Source organism: Lolium perenne, chromosome 5 (genome assembly GCF_019359855.2).
Source record: "Lolium perenne isolate Kyuss_39 chromosome 5, Kyuss_2.0, whole genome shotgun sequence".
Classification (NCBI taxonomy): domain Eukaryota; kingdom Viridiplantae; phylum Streptophyta; class Magnoliopsida; order Poales; family Poaceae; genus Lolium; species Lolium perenne.
In genome coordinates, this window is record NC_067248.2 from 241,924,170 (window position 1) to 241,942,181 (window position 18,012).

The 18,012-nt window shown below is 44.5% G+C and overlaps 2 protein-coding genes across 3 annotated transcripts; both read left to right on the forward strand.

Moving 5' to 3' along the window:
• The first annotated feature begins 7,237 nt into the window (after positions 1-7,237).
• On the forward strand, positions 7,238-11,447 carry LOC127302453 (uncharacterized). Of its 2 annotated transcripts, XM_051332925.2 has the most exons (4): positions 7,238-7,406; positions 7,642-7,746; positions 11,076-11,119; positions 11,255-11,447. In XM_051332925.2, exons 1-3 carry the CDS (start codon positions 7,338-7,340, stop codon positions 11,115-11,117), a joined length of 216 nt encoding a protein of 71 aa, XP_051188885.1. In that variant the 5' UTR covers positions 7,238-7,337; the 3' UTR covers positions 11,118-11,119; positions 11,255-11,447. The 2 variants fall into 2 exon arrangements, with proteins under 2 accessions (XP_051188885.1, XP_051188884.1); XM_051332924.2 differs by having other exon boundaries at positions 7,242-7,406; positions 11,076-11,447.
• Positions 11,448-11,893: 446 nt separating this feature from the next.
• LOC127302454 (WEB family protein At2g38370-like) lies at positions 11,894-15,086 on the forward strand. The gene is made up of 4 exons (XM_071820378.1): positions 11,894-12,527; positions 12,796-13,210; positions 13,483-14,115; positions 14,363-15,086. Exons 1-2 carry the CDS (start codon positions 12,270-12,272, stop codon positions 12,916-12,918), a joined length of 381 nt encoding a protein of 126 aa, XP_071676479.1. The 5' UTR covers positions 11,894-12,269; the 3' UTR covers positions 12,919-13,210; positions 13,483-14,115; positions 14,363-15,086.
• The last annotated feature ends 2,926 nt before the right edge of the window (positions 15,087-18,012 follow it).

Sequence of the window (18,012 nt, forward strand, 5' to 3'; positions counted from 1 at the left end):
TGGGGATGCCCAAGGCATCCCCTTCTTCATCGACAACATTATCAGGTTCCTCCCCTGAAACTATATTTTTATTCCATCACATCTTATGTGCTTTGCTTGGAGCGTCGGTTTGTTTTTGTTTTTGTTTTGTTTGAATAAAATGGATCCTAGCATTCACTTTATGGGAGAGAGACACGCTCCGCTGTAGCATATGGACAAGTATGTCCTTGGTTTCTACTCATAGTATTCATGGCGAAGTTTCTCCTTCGTTAAATTGTTATATGGTTGGAATTGGAAAATGATACATGTAGTAATTGCTATTAATGTCTTGGGTAATGTGATACTTGGCAATTGTTGTGCTCATGATTAAGCTCTTGCATCATATACTTTGCACCCATTAATGAAGAAATACATAGAGCATGCTAAAATTTGGTTTGCATATTTGGTTTCTCTAAGGTCTAGATAATTTCTAGTATTGAGTTTGAACAACAAGGAAGACGGTGTAGAGTCTTATAATGTTTTCAATATGTCTTTTATGTGAGTTTTGCTGCACCGGTTCATCCTTGTGTTTGTTTCAAATAAGCCTTGCTAGCCTAAACCTTGTATCGAGAGGGAATACTTCTCATGCATCCAAAATACTTGAGCCAACCACTATGCCATTTGTGTCCACTATACCTACCTACTACATGGTATTTTCCGCCATTCCAAAGTAAATTGCTTGAGTGCTACCTTTAAAATTCCATCATTCACCTTTGCAATATATAGCTCATGGGACAAATAGCTTAAAAACTATTGTGGTATTGAATATGTAATTATGCACTTTATCTCTTAATAAGTTGCTTGTTGTGCGATAACCATGTTCACTGGGGACGCCATCAACTATTCATTGTTGAATTTCATGTGAGTTGCTATGCATGTCCGTCTTGTCTGAAGTAAGAGAGATCTACCACCTTATGGTTAAGCATGCATATTGTTAGAGAAGAACATTGGGCCGCTAACTAAAGCCATGATCCATGGTGGAAGTTTCAGTTTTGGACATATATCCTCAATCTCAAATGAGAAAATTATTAATTGTTGTTACATGCTTATGCATAAAAGAGGAGTCCATTATCTGTTGTCTATGTTGTCCCGGTATGGATGTCTAAGTTGAAGAATAATCAATAGCGAGAAATCCAATGCGAGCTTTCTCCTTAGACCTTTGTACAAAGTGCATAGAGGTACCCCTTTGTGACACTTGGTCAAAACATGTGCATTGTGATGATCCGGTAGTCCAAGCTAATTAGGACAAGGTGCGGGCACTATTAGTACACTATGCATGAGGCTTGCAACTTGTAAGATATAATTTACATGATACATATGCTTTATTACTACCGTTGACAAAATTGTTTCATGTTTTCAAAATCAAAGCTCTAGCACAAATATAGCAATCGATGCTTTTCCTCTATGGAGGACCATTCTTTTACTTTCAATGTTGAGTCAGTTCACCTATTTCTCTCCACCTCAAGAAGCAAACACTTGTGTGAACTGTGCATTGATTCCTACATACTTGCTTATTGCACTTGTTATATTACTCTATGTTGACAATATCCATGAGATATACATGTTACAAGTTGAAAGCAACCGCTGAAACTTAATCTTCTTTTGTGTTGCTTCAATGCTTTTACTTTGAATTATTGCTTTATGAGTTAACTCTTATGCAAGACTTATTGATGCTTGTCTTGAAGTGCTATTCATGAAAAGTCTTTGCTATATGATTCACTTGTTTACTCATGTCATATACATTGTTTTGATCGCTGCATTCACTACATATGCTTTACAAATAGTATGATCAAGATTATGATGGCATGTCACTCCGTAAAATTATCTGTGTTATCGTTTTACCTGCTCGGGACGAGCAGAACTAAGCTTGGGGATGCTGATACGTCTCCGACGTATCAATAATTTCTTATGTTCCATGCCACATTATTGATGTTATCTACATGTTTTATGCACACTTTATGTCATATTCGTGCATTTTCTGGAACTAACCTATTAACAAGATGCCGAAGTGCCGATTCTTTGTTTCTGCTGTTTTGGTTTCAGAAATCCTAGTAAGGAAATATTCTCGGAATTGGACGAAATCAACGCCCAGGGGCCTATTTTGCCACGAAGCTTCCGTAAGTCCGAAGACGAAATGAAGTGGGGCCACAGGGTGCCCAAACCCTAGGCGGCGCGGCCCCCCCTTGGCCGCGCCACCGTGGTGTGGGGCCCTGTGCCCCCTCCGACTTGCCCTTCCGCCTACTTAAAGCCTCCGTGACGAAACCCCTGCACCGAGAGCCACGATACGGAAAACCTTCCGTAGACGCCGCCAACGCCGATCCCATCTCGGGATCCAGGAGATCGCCTCCGCACTCGCCGGGAGAGGGGAATCATCTCCGGAGGACTCTACGCCGCCATGGTCGCCTCCGGTGTGATGTGTGAGTAGTCTACCCCTGGACTATGGGTCCATAGCAGTAGCTAGATGGTTGTCTTCTCCCCATTGTGCTATCATTGTCGGATCTTGTGAGCTGCCTAACATGATCAAGATCATCTATCTCGTAATTCTATATGTTGCGTTTGTTGGGATCCGATGAATAGAGAATACTTGTTATGTTGATTATCAAAGTTATATCTATGTGTTGTTTATGATCTTGCATGCTTTCCGTTACTAGTAGATGCTCGGCCAAGTAGATGCTTGTAACTCCAAGAGGGAGTATTTATGCTCGATAGTGGGTTCATGCCTCGCATTGACACCGGGACAAAGGATGTAAAAGTTCTAAGGTTGTGTTGTGCTGTTGCCACTAGGGATAAAACATTGATGCTATGTCTAAGGATGTAGTTGTTGATTACATTACGCACCATACTTAATGCAATTGCCTGTTGCTTTGCAACTTAATACTGGAGGGGGTTCGGATGATAACCTGAAGGTGGACTTTTTAGGCATAGATGCAGTTGGATGGCGGTCTATGTACTTTGTCGTAATGCCCAATTAAATCTCACTATACTCATCATGATATGTATGTGCATGGTCATGCTCTCTTTATTTGTCAATTGCCCAACTGTAATTTGTTCACCCAACATGCTGTTTATCTTATGGGAGAGACACCTCTAGTGAACTGTGGACCCCGGTCCAATTCTCTTTATCAAATACACCCATCGCAATATCGTTTCTACGTTTTCGCAAACAATCATCTTCCACACAATACGGTTAATCCTTTGTTACAGCAAGCCGGTGAGATTGACAACCTCACTGTTTCGTTGGGACAAAGTACTTTGGTTGTGTTGTGCAGGTTCCACGTTGGCGCCGGAATCCCTGGTGTTGCGCCGCACTACATCCCGCCGCCATCAACCTTCAACGTGCTTCTTGGCTCCTCCTGGTTCGATAAACCTTGGTTTCTTTCTGAGGGAAAACTTGCTGCTGTGCGCATCATACCTTCCTCTTGGGGTTCCCAACGAACGTGTGAGTTACACGCCATCATTGTCCGCCAGGACCCTTTCCAAAGATGACTTTCAAATCCTTGACCATATCAAATACCTCAACACCAGTGCGTTCCGCAGGCTTCGGCCGGTGATCTGCCTTGCCGTTGTAATGCTTGCCTTTCTTTCTTACTGGATGAATTTTCGGAAGAAATCGACGATGCCCAAGGTACACGTTCTTCTTATAATTTGGCAAATGTACACTTTCAGTCTCATGTAAGTAGTGCGTGCATGCATTGTATCCCTTATTTGACAGTCCCGAAAGGTTACTAAGAGCAGGCCAATCGTTGATGGTTACGAAAAGCAACGCTCGTAGGTCAAATTCCTCTTCTTTGTGCTCATCCCACACACGGACACCAGGTCTCCCCCACAGCTGTAAAAGTTCATCAACTAATGGCCTTAGGTACACATCGATGTCGTTGCCGGGTTGCTTCGGACCTTGGATGAGCACTGGCATCATAATGAACTTCCGCTTCATGCACAACCAAGGAGGAAGGTTGTAGATGCATAGAGTCACGGGCCAGGTGCTATGGCTGGAGCTCTGCTCGCCAAAAGGATTCATGCCATCTGTACTTAGACCAAATCTTATGTTCCTTGCGTCAGCTGCAAAATCTTTGAACTATCTGTCGATCTTTCTCCATTGCGTTCCATCTGCGGGGTGTCTCAACTCCCCGTCCGACTTGCGGTCCTCTTTGTGCCATCGCAACAACTTGGCATGCTCTTTGTTCCTGAACAGACGTTTCAACTGTGGTATTATAGGAGCATACCACATCACCTTGGCGGGAACCCTCTTCCTGGGTTTCTGGCCCTCAACATCGTCACCAGGGCCATCGCCTCTGATCTTATAACGCAATGCAGTGCATACCGGGCATTCATTTAAATTCTCGTATTCACCGCGGTAGAGGATGCAGTCGTTGATGCATGCATGTATCTTCAGAACCTGTAAACCTAGAGGGCAGACAACCTTCTTTGCTTCGTACGTACTGGCGGGCAACTCGTTATTCTTTGGAAACATATTCTTCAACATTTTCAGCAAGTTTTCAAATGCCGAGTTAGCTACACCTGCCTGTGCCTTCCATTTCAGCAAATCCAGTGTGCAACCCAGCTTTTTCAGACCATCATCGCATCCGGGGTACATCGCCTTTCTGTGATCCTCTAACATGCGATCCAAATTCTCCCTCTCCTTTTCAGTTTCGCAGCGTCTCCGTGCATCAGCAATGGTCCGACCAAGATCATCAACGGGCTCATCACGTGCCTCTTCTTCACCTTCCCCTTCACCTTCCCCTTCACCTTCAGCATCCTCCATGAAAGTATCACCGAAATGAGCAAGATAGCTTTCATCGATGAAATCATCCCCTTCTTCATCTTCTTCCATTATAACCCCTCTTTCTCCATGCTTGGTCCAACAATTATAGCTTGGCATGAAACCGTGCCGAAGCAGGTGCATGTGAACATCTCTTGAGGAAGAGTAACCCTTCTGATTCTTACAGTTAACACATGAACAGATAACAAAACCCCCTGCTTGTTCGCATTAGCCACTACGAGGAAATCTTTCAAACCGTAGTGAACTCGCCGGAGAGTCGGTTACCGTACATCCATTGCCGATTCATCTGCATTATTATAATATAAAATATATAATTAACCATCATGCATTTGTTAAACTAACTAGCTACACACATGCATATTTTATCAATGACACATATGAAAGGTTCAAGTTGCTAACCGCGATCGAGGAGGAAAAAATAAATGAGGAAGCTCAAGTGTGGCTCCGACACTTCATATCATGTGTGTTTCATGCTCTTGGGGCATTTCATCAAACACCTTGTGTGCATAAGAGAAGCTAAAAGCAAACCTACACCCCCTTGTGAAGTTTGTGAAGAGAAGTGGCACCAAATAGCTAAGTGCTGTGGGCTGAACGGTATATATAGGGGTGGGGCTTGGCCAACCGCGACTAAAGGCATTCGGGCACCTTTAGTCGCGGTTAGCCTGGCCAACCGCGACTAAAGCTCCTCCCGTCCACCAGCTGGCCAGCGAGCGCTCTGGGCCCAGGCCTTTAGTCGCGGTTCGCCTCCCGAACCGCGACTAAAGACTCCGTTAGTCGCGGCTCCTATACTTTTGCGACTAATGGGGCTGGACGGAAGCCTCTTTTTCTACCAGTGTTTACGTTCGTGGAATAGAAAACCGCCACATTTTGCTAAGTTTTTAACAAAAAACTAAACGTAAGTTAATACCAAATTGACAGAGTTTTTGCCAGGTCGGGACCTACCTGCAACGCCAATGTAGCAAAAATCTGACCAAATGGGAAGGGACCCACATATCATCTCAATTTAAAAAATCAAAATCTATAAAAAAAAACTCAAAAATCTCGCCACTAGCCCGTGCCATCGCGCTTGGCCGTCGACGCCGTGCTTCCCGCCACGCCTTGGCCACCACCACCGTGCCATGGATGGGCCTATTGCTGCGCCTGTCCGCCCTCCTCCTAACCCCTTCCTGCTACCGCTACAATTGGGCAAAACTCAGGCCGGACCGGGTTTCGGGCCACACCCGAAAAAGCCCAAAGCTAAAAAGTCAAACCCGAGCCCGGCCCAACCGTCGAGCTTGTAAATCGGGCCTAAACCCGGCCCGAATAAGCAAAATCCTGCCTGACCCAATCCCTAACTAAATCGTGAAAACTGTAAGCCTGAGCCTGCCTAACCCAACGTTCGGGCACAAATATCAAGCCCGCTCCCTAACTAAATCTGAAAAAGGAAAAAAAACATAAAAAACTGAAAAAACAAAAGGCAAGAAACTAAAAAAACTATAAAAGAACCGAAGAAAAAATAGAAAACAAAAAACCAAACTAGATGGACAGTGGCCCGCTCGCGGGAGGGCGTTAATCGGCCCCGCAGCAGGGTGGAAAATAGGTTTAGCGCTAAAGGACGGGTACCACTACGCATAGGCGGATGGAATTCAGTACATGGTGTACAAATGTACACCCATTTTTTTACAAAAGCGTGTATATCTATGTATAGTTCACATCTAGAGCAATAAATATCAAATAAATGAGCAGAACTATGAGTAAAACTCTGACTATGTACACCCATTATTCACATGCTAACTCCGCTCCTGAACACGTGGCAGACTCCCGCGGAGCCGTACGACCAACCTAGGAACGTGGTCGAGTGGTGGAGTGAGTACACCCACGCGAAGGAGCCGTACGCGACGCGTCGCACAACGAAGCTAACGACCCGGCCACGCAAGTACACGACGAGTACAACTATACTAGTATTGGAAGTACAAAAAAAAGTATCTTGAAACCTATCAACATGGAACGTAATTTTGAAAATCTCGACGCGTGGATCTCAAAAATGAAAACGATTCATAATTTAGAGTTACGATTCTCAATATATTTCATTTTAAACAAGCGAATCTAATAAAAAATAAAAGAGAAAACTGAGACAACCCACCATCCACCTGGTCCTTCTCTCTCCTCTGTCGTCCCCATCTTACTTTCCCTCGCCACACGTGGTGAGAAAGAAGAACTCTTATGAGAAATTTTCTAACACTGCACGTCAATTGCCGCGTGTGGAGCAGGTTGCCCTCCCTTTGTAAAGGTCAGTCCATTTCTAACAAATTCGCTGGCCGACAAGGGTGTCTGGGCCGGGCCTTGGAGATAAAGAGCAGATGGGCTGGCGTGTATTCATGTTCCAGTATAGTCGAGCCTGAGGTTACCTTACCGTGGCCCGGCCCACAAGGCCCAACTAAGATCTCTCTCCCACGACCTGCTGCGTCGGCCGCCGCCGGAAGGAGGAGAGACACGCCGCCGTCTCGCCTCTTTCCCCTCCCGCAAGCCGCAGACAAGCCGCCGAGCGAGCGAGGGGAAGATGTCGAAGTCGTGCAAGGGGCTGGCCATGGAGCTCGTCAAGTGCCTCAGCGAGACCGACTGCGTCAAGGTCAGCCGCGGCTCCTCCCTCTCTCTCTCGCCCCTCGCTCGCTGTGCCGCCGCCGCTTGTTTCGATTCGATTTGGTGTGTTCGGTTATCTGCATGCCGATACTCGTGGAGTTCATCGGGCAACGAGGGAAGGCAGTGATCCCGCCCGCTGCGCCGTTGTTGTTCGAGCGAGATGGCCGCATGCCGCGGACCGATTTGCTCCTCTTTTCTTCCCTGATGTGGTTTCTCGCACGCAGGTGCAGAACAGGCCGTACAAGGAGTGCGCCGGGGAGAAGGTGCCCTGCATCACCAGCGAGTGCGTCGGCCTGCGGGAGACCTACTTCAACTGCAAAAGGGGCCAGGCAAGTCTCCAATTGCTCCCCCTGAATCAGCTACTGTACACCAATTTCCCTTTCCATGAGTTTTGCGTGCAATAGCTGTTTCGTTGCGCATCACCGATGCCAGTTTCCCTTTCGACGAATTCTGCTTGCAATCATCATTATGTTGCGCTGTTAGATGTTACTAATATGTGTGCATGTGAGCGGCTAGCTGATTTGTGGGCGATGAACTTGTCTGCAATTTAATGTCAAACCGGCATCCAGCACTTGTTAGGTACTTGCAGTGGTGCTAGGCCCACTCCCTTGCAGTTGCAAGTTTGTTGATTGATTGATGCATTATTATGAACCGGCTTCTGTGGTACAGTACACGTAGCTGGCTGGGTTGAACATGTTTTGGGCCTGCCACAAAGCCTGCATTGATGCTCTCGCAACCAACGCTCAGGGGTGCTACTGCCATTTAATTGGTCCTTATGCTACAGATCGATACAACAATGCCAGTGGAAATATCTGTGGCATATGATAAGTTAGCTAGGCTTTGAATTTTGGCCGTGCTGGATGTCCAAGGGTTTCAGAGTAAAGGTGAATTTTACACATAGATATGATGAGTGTATCGTTGATTTAATCTGAATCAAGATAACATGAGATTCTTATATTAACATAGAACTAGAACAGGGTCGAGTAAGCTAATAATACACCTGGAATTTAAATCGCTGGTACTCCTTCCTGTGAACTTTAACATTAAGTACTCGCCACTTTGCATGTTTGATGTATTTTTTTTTTGTATCTATGCATCGTTAAACTAATAAAACGGTAGTATTTCAATGTCGTACAACATACTGCACCAAAGATGTGAGAAAAAAAAAAACTAAAATTGTAAGAATGGTCAAAAGCAGAAATCTTTTTTCCTTGCTGGTGCAATAAGAACAGTAGATTTTGGACTGATGGTCAGAATCAGAATTGCTCTCTAACTATTCCGGTATGCTACATATCCTCAAAATATCCATTATTATAAATTTAAGAAGCAGATTTAGCTAGAAAAAGGCTATAATATGATAACTTGAGTACATGCTGATCAATAGATGATATCATATGTATTTGTTAAATGATAGCAGTTTGGATGCTTACCTTCAAATTCAATTGCTATATACATCTCTGGATTTGTTGGGACACCACATTATTATAATGTAAAAAGAAGTGTACCGTAATTTGTTGACTCGGTGATAAACTTGATCTTTCTCCTCCGATCAAACAACATAGCCGGGACACAGAGATCCATAAACTTCGTACACATTATTCCTTTAGATAATGCAGTTCCAAATTCTGCAGCCATCACATAAGCAACTCCTGCTTTTGTTTTTATTGAATTACTTGTATTGGTACTCTCAGTTCTTATACAGTTTATTCTCTTCATTGACTTGGATGGTTTCATATTTCAATTTGATTCTCTTCATCTTCTCTGAAGGCTTCAAAACCCTCCAGATTGCCCCTTTTGGTTAATAGCGATGGAATCTGGTTCTGGAAACCGAGCCCTGTGTGACTTTACTCGAGAGCTACCTTTTCCGCAGATCTAGCATCTAAATGTTTATTTTTTTGTTCAAAAGGATAACTACTAAAATTACCCCAATTGATAAATGGCATAATATTATCTCTAGTCAAAAAAGGTACTTGTGCTCTGCTCAATTTTATGAAAATACAATTTATGCTATGCAAGATGGATTTGTATGGAAGTTTTTTTTTTTTTTTTTGGAAAGAACGTTCTAGGGTACACTCCACTATTCACTGTTCCTTTGCTCATTCTGGGAGAATCCTGATTGCGATACGATTAAGTATTACGTTTTCACTCCCTTTTTTCTCTCTCTATCCTTCATCTTCAGTGGACAATTGATTTGCAGAATTCGTAAACATTTTTTGCATTTCAACATAATTTTGTCATCACTGGCGTACATAAGGAAGAGTGTTTACCATAAAGAGACATCAATACATCATAATTAGACTTCTAACACAGCACACACTAGATGCGACTATATCCACTAACATTTCACTTATCGGGTGCGAATGACTGCCCTCTTGTGCCAGTCCTACACCCCAGTGTTGGCTACATGGAACATTTGTCCTTCATTGTCTTTTTCACAGACCACTCTTTCATCACAAGATAATAAACTATGGACAGCTGCACGTCTGTCTGTTATCTTGCGTCTCTTAGCAGGTTTACATACTGATAGCCACACTACTGACTAGCATCTCACTCGTAATTAAATTAATACAAATGTGAAAGCTTATTCTGGACAATTGCACTCTGAATGGTTGATGGTGTGGAAAAAAACATTTGTTCTCGTTTCCCTGTCGATATCTGAGATGCTCCTGGTCAAAAAAAAAAAAAAAATTCTGAGATGCTCAAGATGTTCGATATTGCTGTTTGTATCACCGTTTTCTTCACAATAAACAATATCTGAATCAAGATAACATAACACTTTTCTTTTATCCAGCAAGATAGGCTCTGGTACTCGTACTTGGCCCTTTACATGTGTATTGGCTTTTAGTTTATATGCATTGAAAACAAATAAAAGGGTAGTAATCCAATATTGTGAAACAGCCTGTGCACAAAAGATGTGAGAAAAGAACTACAATTGTAAGGACAATCAAAGGCAAAAATCCTTTTTTCCTTGCTTGTCAGATTAGAGTCTCTCTTTAGTCTTTAACTGCTATACACACATCATTTTTGTCCGATTTTGGTACGATGCTACACACCAGCCGTAGATGGATTATATGGGTGGGGCCAGAGTGAAGGATATGATGGCACCAATGCATCAGACAAAAATCGTACACAAAGGATCATACACAGAGTAATATCGTTCTACATATCCTCAAAGTATCCACTATTGTAGATTAAAGGAGTATATTTAGCTAGAAAACCCTGTTGTATGATGACTTGGGTACATGAAGATTATAGTTGTTTGGATGCTTACTTTCAAATGCAATTACTGTGTACATCTCTCATGTATAAGTACTTATTATAGACAGCTCATGCCATTTCTTTCTACATAGATATGATCATATATTCGTTTGCCTCACATTTATGATAACCCATTACCCTTAGGTGTACAAGTTATGAATGTGACATACGACCTACTTTAAGAACATTTGATAGGTTTGGCCTATTATTGTTGCATTAGATGCTGTTGCTCTACCCCTCCTTTTTAGATGGCTATCCATTATAATGGTCCATATATTTAACTTCCTTTGATACCATATTGGATTATGGGTTGCTATATATTTAATCATTGTTCTGCTTAGGACTTTTCGACTGTTGTTTTTTGCATGTGGAAATACTAATTTTGTCAAAATTGCAACAGGTTGACATGCGAGCTCGGATACGGGGGAACAAGGGCTATTAATGGTTGTGCATGTGAACTCCCTTATCCAGTTGAAACTTCTAGCCAAATTATTCACTACAGGACATCTTGTGTTCCGTACATAATTTTGATCTCTACACAATCATAATGTAGTTCATATTGTATTTTCTTTGTGATAGGGGAAATGAACCTACTGAGCACACGAGCAGCAGTTTCACTTGATGAGAGGGTGCATCTCTATTTTTCTGCCTAACTATTGTCTTATGGACCATCAAAAATGTTAAATCACAATTTAGTTTTCCTTCATTTTTCTGTTAAGGAAGATGAACTAACTCAATAGCACGTGAGTGGTTCCGTTTGATGAGAGGTGCATCTCTTTGTTACTGTCGAAACTTTTGTCTCCAGAATTCCTCAAGCAGAAAAAAGGCAGTAAAATTTATATCTGTTAATCTTCTTCGTTTCTTTATTTTGAGCATGTCGTATGTATCTTGAAATAAAAATTTCACCTCAGGTGAGCGTCTCGCTTCTCAAAAATAGCCTATACTCATATAATCCATACACGGCTAATTTTCACCTCAGCACGATCGGAGTTGCCCTGCTGAAATAACCTTACATCGTATGTACGGCTAATTGCATAAGCAGTCCACTGATTCTCCATGTGCAGTACAAAATATTAGCGTCGCTGTTAATCTGGTTTTGGTACAGTCATTTTCAGATACCAAGTTTTCTTTTTTGCTAGCTCTTTATTCGTTCTAGTCGAAGTCATGTGTCACGATGATTCAACTTTTTTTGTTCTCCTTTTCTTGCTCTCTTCTACTCCCTCCGTTCCGGAATGTAAGACGTTGGGAGTTCCACGGCCAACTTTTTTTGCGCTACGAACTATTACAACTTTCCCGTTTTGCCCCTCGTCGCGTCTCGTCCGGTACTCCGGTCGTCCCACTCGCCCACTCGTGTAGCACACTCACCCGCTCCGCCGCCGCACCCCACGCCATCGGTGCCCTCTTCCTCGCGCGCGTCGGCGCCGCCCCTCTTCCTCGCGCGCGAAGCTGCCGCCCCCTCTTTCTCGCACATCCTCGCCTCTCCCATGATATCCAACAAGGTGGAGCTGAAACTTGAGCTTTTACCCCTCCGGTGGTCCGATCTGCAGTTGCGGGGCTCGATCTGTCGAGCCAGCGTAAAGGTGGATCTGTAGCCATGGTGGTGGTGGTGCGGAGCTCCATTCGTAGCAGGAGAAGACCTCCCAAATCTTTGCAAAGGCAAGGAGGCCGGCACTGGGCTTCGGCGGCGCCACTGTCCTCGTCGTCCCCGCCTGTGTCAGCGGCTGTCGGCGGAGGCAGGGCAGAGACCGACACCTCGGCGCCGTTCGATTCGGTGCGAGAGGCCGTCGACCGCTTCAGTGGCAGCGCCGCCTGGAGCTCCCACCTCGTCGGCCGCATCTTCGCGCACCACAAGGTGAGCCTGACCTCCTCTCCTCCCCTCTCCTTGCCGCGGCAAATCTTGGCCCGAATTACCTTCTTGGTCCAGCAAACGTGCGGCGCTGCCGACATTTCCCTGCTCCGTAGAGTAATTCGGCCCTATTGTAGAGCACATGCCCTATGCATCACTGTACCATGCTGCACTTTTTGCTAGCTCGCCATTCAACTAGGAGCAGAGCAGGAAATGCAACACCGAAGTTTGTCTTTCCTGTTTAATTTCGGTCTTTCGGCTTTGGTGCTTGCAGAAACAGGACCAGCGTGTGGTGGGGACTGAAGAGAACGAGCAATGCATCAGCCTGGAGGAGCAGACCGCGCAGCTAGAGAAGGAGCTCAGGGTCAAAGAAAGGGAGATGCTCGATGTGCTCTAGGAACTGGAGTCGGCCAAGAGGGTTATCGCGGATTAGAAGCTCAATATACACAAGAAAACAATTGAGACACTGCAACCTGTAGAACCTGACGAGAAGCAGTAGCCTGAGGATAACAACTGCTCTATCGCTGAATTGCCCACGACAGAACCTGAAGAGGAGAAGCTGTCTGCGGGAAATGCTGAAGCTGATGTGGAGATGTGTGGCGGTCTCGACGAACACTCACAGCAGCAGCACCCTGACTCGGTTCTCATGGAGCTCGAGCGGGCAAAGTCAAACCTGAACAGAACCACGAGTAAGTGCAAAAAGAATTTAGAAGAATTCAGAGTGATTATTTCCTGGTGCAAATTTCCTTCTCTGTAATTCATTTTCATATTATTACTGCAAATAAGCAACCACAATGTGCTTAAAATCATAGACATGAAATATCTGATTAAAAACTGCTTTATTTCAGTTCTTCATACATACAATGAACATGCCAACACTCTCTTCCGATTAAAAACTGCTTTGTTCATCATTACTGGCACTTGCAATATTGCTGTAACAAATGCTTACATTTTTTTGCAGTTACTGGACTAGTAACCACAAAAGCTGATGTCTTCAGCTGTGGTGTCATTTTGATGGAGCTGGTCACCGGACGGAGGGCGCTTGATGACACGCAGCCTGAGGATAGCATGCACCTAGTTACATGGTTCCGGAGAATGACCTTGACGAGGAGACCTTTGCCAGCGTTAGCACCGTCGCACAGCTGGCCGGTCACTGCTGTGCTAGGGAACCACAACAGAGGCCTGATATGGGTTTGGCACTGTCTACAAGGGCGAGCTTCACGGTGGGATAAAAATCGCTGTCAAGCGAATGGAGTTTGGTGTTATGGGAAACAAGGGGCTGAATGAGTTCAAATCAGAGATATCTCTGCCGACCAAGCTCCGTCATCGGAATCTGGTGTCGCTGCTCCTTGATGGTAATGAGAGGATTCTTGTATATGAGTACATGCCACATGGGCCGGTCAGTCAACATCTGTTTGAGTGGAAAGAACACAATTCACAGCCCTTGGAATGGAAGAAACGACTGAGCACTGCCCTTGATGTTGCGAGAGGTGTTGAGTACCTGCACAGCCTTGCACTGTCAATCAGTGGAAGTGTGTATCAGTGGAGACAAGACTTGCTGGCACTTTCGGATACCTTGCCCCGGGGTATGCAGGTAACTATCCTATACAGTATATATTTTGTACAGTTCAGTTAACAATCACAACACATTGGAACTATGTCATACCCAAAATAATATCATTGTCTGCTATTTAGAATGATCTTTCGCTGCCATTTTATTCTCATATGAAATTGATTAGTTTCGTTTTACAAGAGGTATTTACATTCTAGAAAAAATTGAAGTAATATCATTGCTAATTCTACTCCCCTGGATGATTGACATCCTCTTCTTGTGTCTTCAGGTGGACTAAAATTGATATCTGGAAGCACCATTCTTCTTCAGGCGCGAGGTCAACGACCTTGGGACGCGGCGATGAGCGAGGAAGTAGTGCTTTGCCTGGCGTCCTTGTGACCTCCTTCCCCTGGCGCCTCTTTTTTTTCGATAAAGGGCGCTTTCATTCTTCCCCTGGCGCCTCTTGGTGACCTCCAGGCCTGGCAACTGGCTTCTGGCTAGGGGACGGCGGCGGGCTTCCAGGAACTGCAGCAGCCGACAAGCTGGGCGACGCACCAGTGGATCGATCGAGCGATCGGAGCTGGAGTGCAGCTTGGCGACGAACCAGTGGATGATCGGACCTGGACCGGGAGTACAGCTGGGCGAGGAGACAGGGGATTGATCCCCGGACCTGGAGTACAACTGGGCGACGAGATAGGGGATCGATCGGGATCGGTCGGAGCTGGACGCGAAGGCGTGGATCGGGATTGATTGGAGCTCCTGGATCGATTTCTCCTGTGGAGGAGCTGCCTGGGGGAGAAGATGGCCGGGGTGGATCGATTCCGGTGGGGAGGAGCTGCCTGGGAGGAGGAGATGGCCGGGGTGGATCGATTCCGGTGGGGACGATGGGGAAATCGAGATCGAGATCGAGATCGGGAAATCGACAGGGGTATCGATGTCTTTTTACAACTTTTTCACCTGGTCGGAAAACCTCCCCAGCGTCTTATATTTCTGCACGGAGGGAGTAGTTGTTGAGAAATCCCTTTCTTATGCCAAAGCCAGATTCTTGAGTCCAAAGATATGAGCCTCCTTTTCCACTGCCTATCTTCTCGATCCTATCACCACCACATGTACAGTAGTACTCCGTACAATTGTCCATGCTATTTCTCTCTTCCCGATTGCCGTGATGGAAGCATGTGCCCTGCCCGGGGAGAAGAGAAAAAGAAAGGAGCTAAAACTGCTGGGGATCGAGGCTAATGAGCCGGCCATGATTAGACCGGATCCGACGGCAATCCCGACGAAACCGATCGAAACCACTGACCTTTTTGGCCGATGCGTGGCGTCCCCATTCCGCAAAGCGGATCCTAAACGTTTCAAGCGCAAGCGACTGGAGATCTCTCTCACCATACCGTGCCTATTAATTACTACAAGGGACTTCATAGCTCAAGTTCTCTTCCTCTTTGAGATGATTTAAGGCCTGTTTAGTTATGTCGTACTAATCCCAATCTGAAAACGTAGAGTAAATATCATGGAACCTTAATACACATGAGGCTTCATCTTTGATTCACGGGATTCTAGAAAGGCACGAATATGAGAAGAAAATCCTGGACTGCAGTGCAAAATCTAGTCTAGTTATGCATGGATTGTATATACAGTAAAGTTTGTTTGATTACTCCATACAGGAAACAAATTATTCTTTACAAGAAATTTCAGTGAATAGAAATCTTACTATTCAATACAGTGAAATATATTTGAGAGAATTATATAGGGTTCAGTTCCAGAGATCAAACCAGCACAACAAAAATCTAAGGATTATAACCCTCCAAAATTTCTATAAAGATATATCCTTTGATTCAAAGAGACCGTTAAGAAAACCACCACTTTTAGGTCTCTCTTCACATAACCACGACTTATGTGACTAGTGCCATAAAAATTGCCCTTTCTCATTTGCGTTATGTTAGCACATGAATGTGCAGTTACAGTTAGACGTTTCTCTCTATGTCGGATGCAAGAAGCGATGTCAAATGCATTGTTTACTTATATTAAATGTTGTGGTTTACGTGGCAAGCGCTTCACTAGGCAAAATATTCATTTTAATGTAAGCCCTTCCAAAAAAAAATTATTCACAACTTGGTTGGGGGGGGGGGGGGGGGGGGGGGCACCGGCCCCTGCTTACATCAAGGCCCCATCTGGAACGCAACATTTTCACTGTCGATGAGAGATAAGAGGAGAAACAACAAAGTTAAGTTTACGCGTGATTTTCATAGGTGTTCCCGGTCAGCTCCCCCACCGCCGTGTCCCGATCAACTCCGCCGCGGAGACATGGAATGAAAAAAAACATTGTAATTTCCGTTTGTGTCTGTGTGTGTGGAAGAGGGGCCGGCGGAGAAGGGGCATCTGTCCAATATAGGGGATGGGGAGGGTTATGTAGGATCAAGTTTTTCATTAGCAAGTGTGTTTCTGCTTCTTGTACATATATCTATTAGCAACGTTTGGAACGCGGGATTTTTATAGGAATTTCAAATGATAGGATCAGGTTCTTTTTCGTCATGTTTTTCATCAACAAGTGTGTTTTCAAACTGCTTCTTGCTAGATTTAGCTCTTAGTACATGTATAATGGTAGAAAAGGCTTGGCTACGGTATCTTGAGAATACACTAAATATAGATGGTACAATGCATTATATCTTATTATCATCTCTAGCAATTAATGAGAATTAATTAATTTTAATACTCAGAGAAGGGAAGATACATGGTACAATGGAGAAAACAACTTTCTCTTATTTTCTAAGAGATCATCCCTTAGCTAAATGAATAGCTAAACAAATGCAACCTTCTCTTTCCTTCATTCTCTTATTCAACTAAGAAACTATTCTGGTTCAAGGGCTAACCCTGGATCAAGGTGTGTGCATCTGTATGGATCCATTGCACTCTGACGTCGCAACTATAAGGGAAGACTGACATCATCCCACTATACATGCTCTTAGGCCCCGTTTGAAACGCGGGGCTTTCATAGGAATTTCAAACGATAGGAACTTCGTAGGAAAAGTAAACATCCAGTCAAACCCAGTGGGAAAATTCCTGGCGGGAACACGCTGCTTTGAGGCCTTGAACCACCGCCTTGTTCGCGCACGGCACACAATATAGGAGCAGGAAGAAACGGGCAGCGTCCGAGCGGTCCGGACATGATCGGAGACGGTTAGACGGCTCGAGGACTGGCGGCCGAACGGATAATTGTGGTTCAGACCTGACTCCTATTTGCAAGTACTCCCTCCGATTCATATTAATTGACACAACTTTGTCTAGATTCATATGCATCTAGTTAAGTTTCTAGACTACATGCATGCGTATCTAGACAAAGTGGAGTCAACTAATTTGGATCGGAGGGAGTAGGATAATCGTGGTTCCGTCATAATTGCTGAAAATGTTCGTATAGTACTACTTCAAATTTCTACCCTAAAATATTTGTAAGTGTGACTATCTAGACACAAAAAGAAAGTACAGTAGCGTCCAAACCTTTGAAATGATGGTTCTCATGGGGACAACAAATTCACACATAGATTGATGGCCAAGATACAATCGTGGAGACTTGATCAACATCGGGAAAACCTGCATTTTCCAACATATAACCTTTGAATAGCCGTGTGGTAGGACCTAAATAAAACAGAAGATAAATCCGAGGGACCAGCTAGCTGCCCAAGTGGAGAATCCACCGGATCGAGCTTTGCATTGCCGTTGCTAATGAAGCTACTCAGCTACTCTAGTGTCCTGTAGGTCCGCGCTGTGCTTGCAGGTGCAGCTCCGGAAGCGGCGCGGCTCAATCGCTAGCTGATAGCTCAGTCGGAACCACGTACTTACCGAGACACGCTGACGGTCGTCACCTAATTCTACTTGATCATCACTCACTTGCTGCAAGTTCCATAGCTCGCACTTGAAAGTGAAGTTTGACGAATAAGCTTGAGC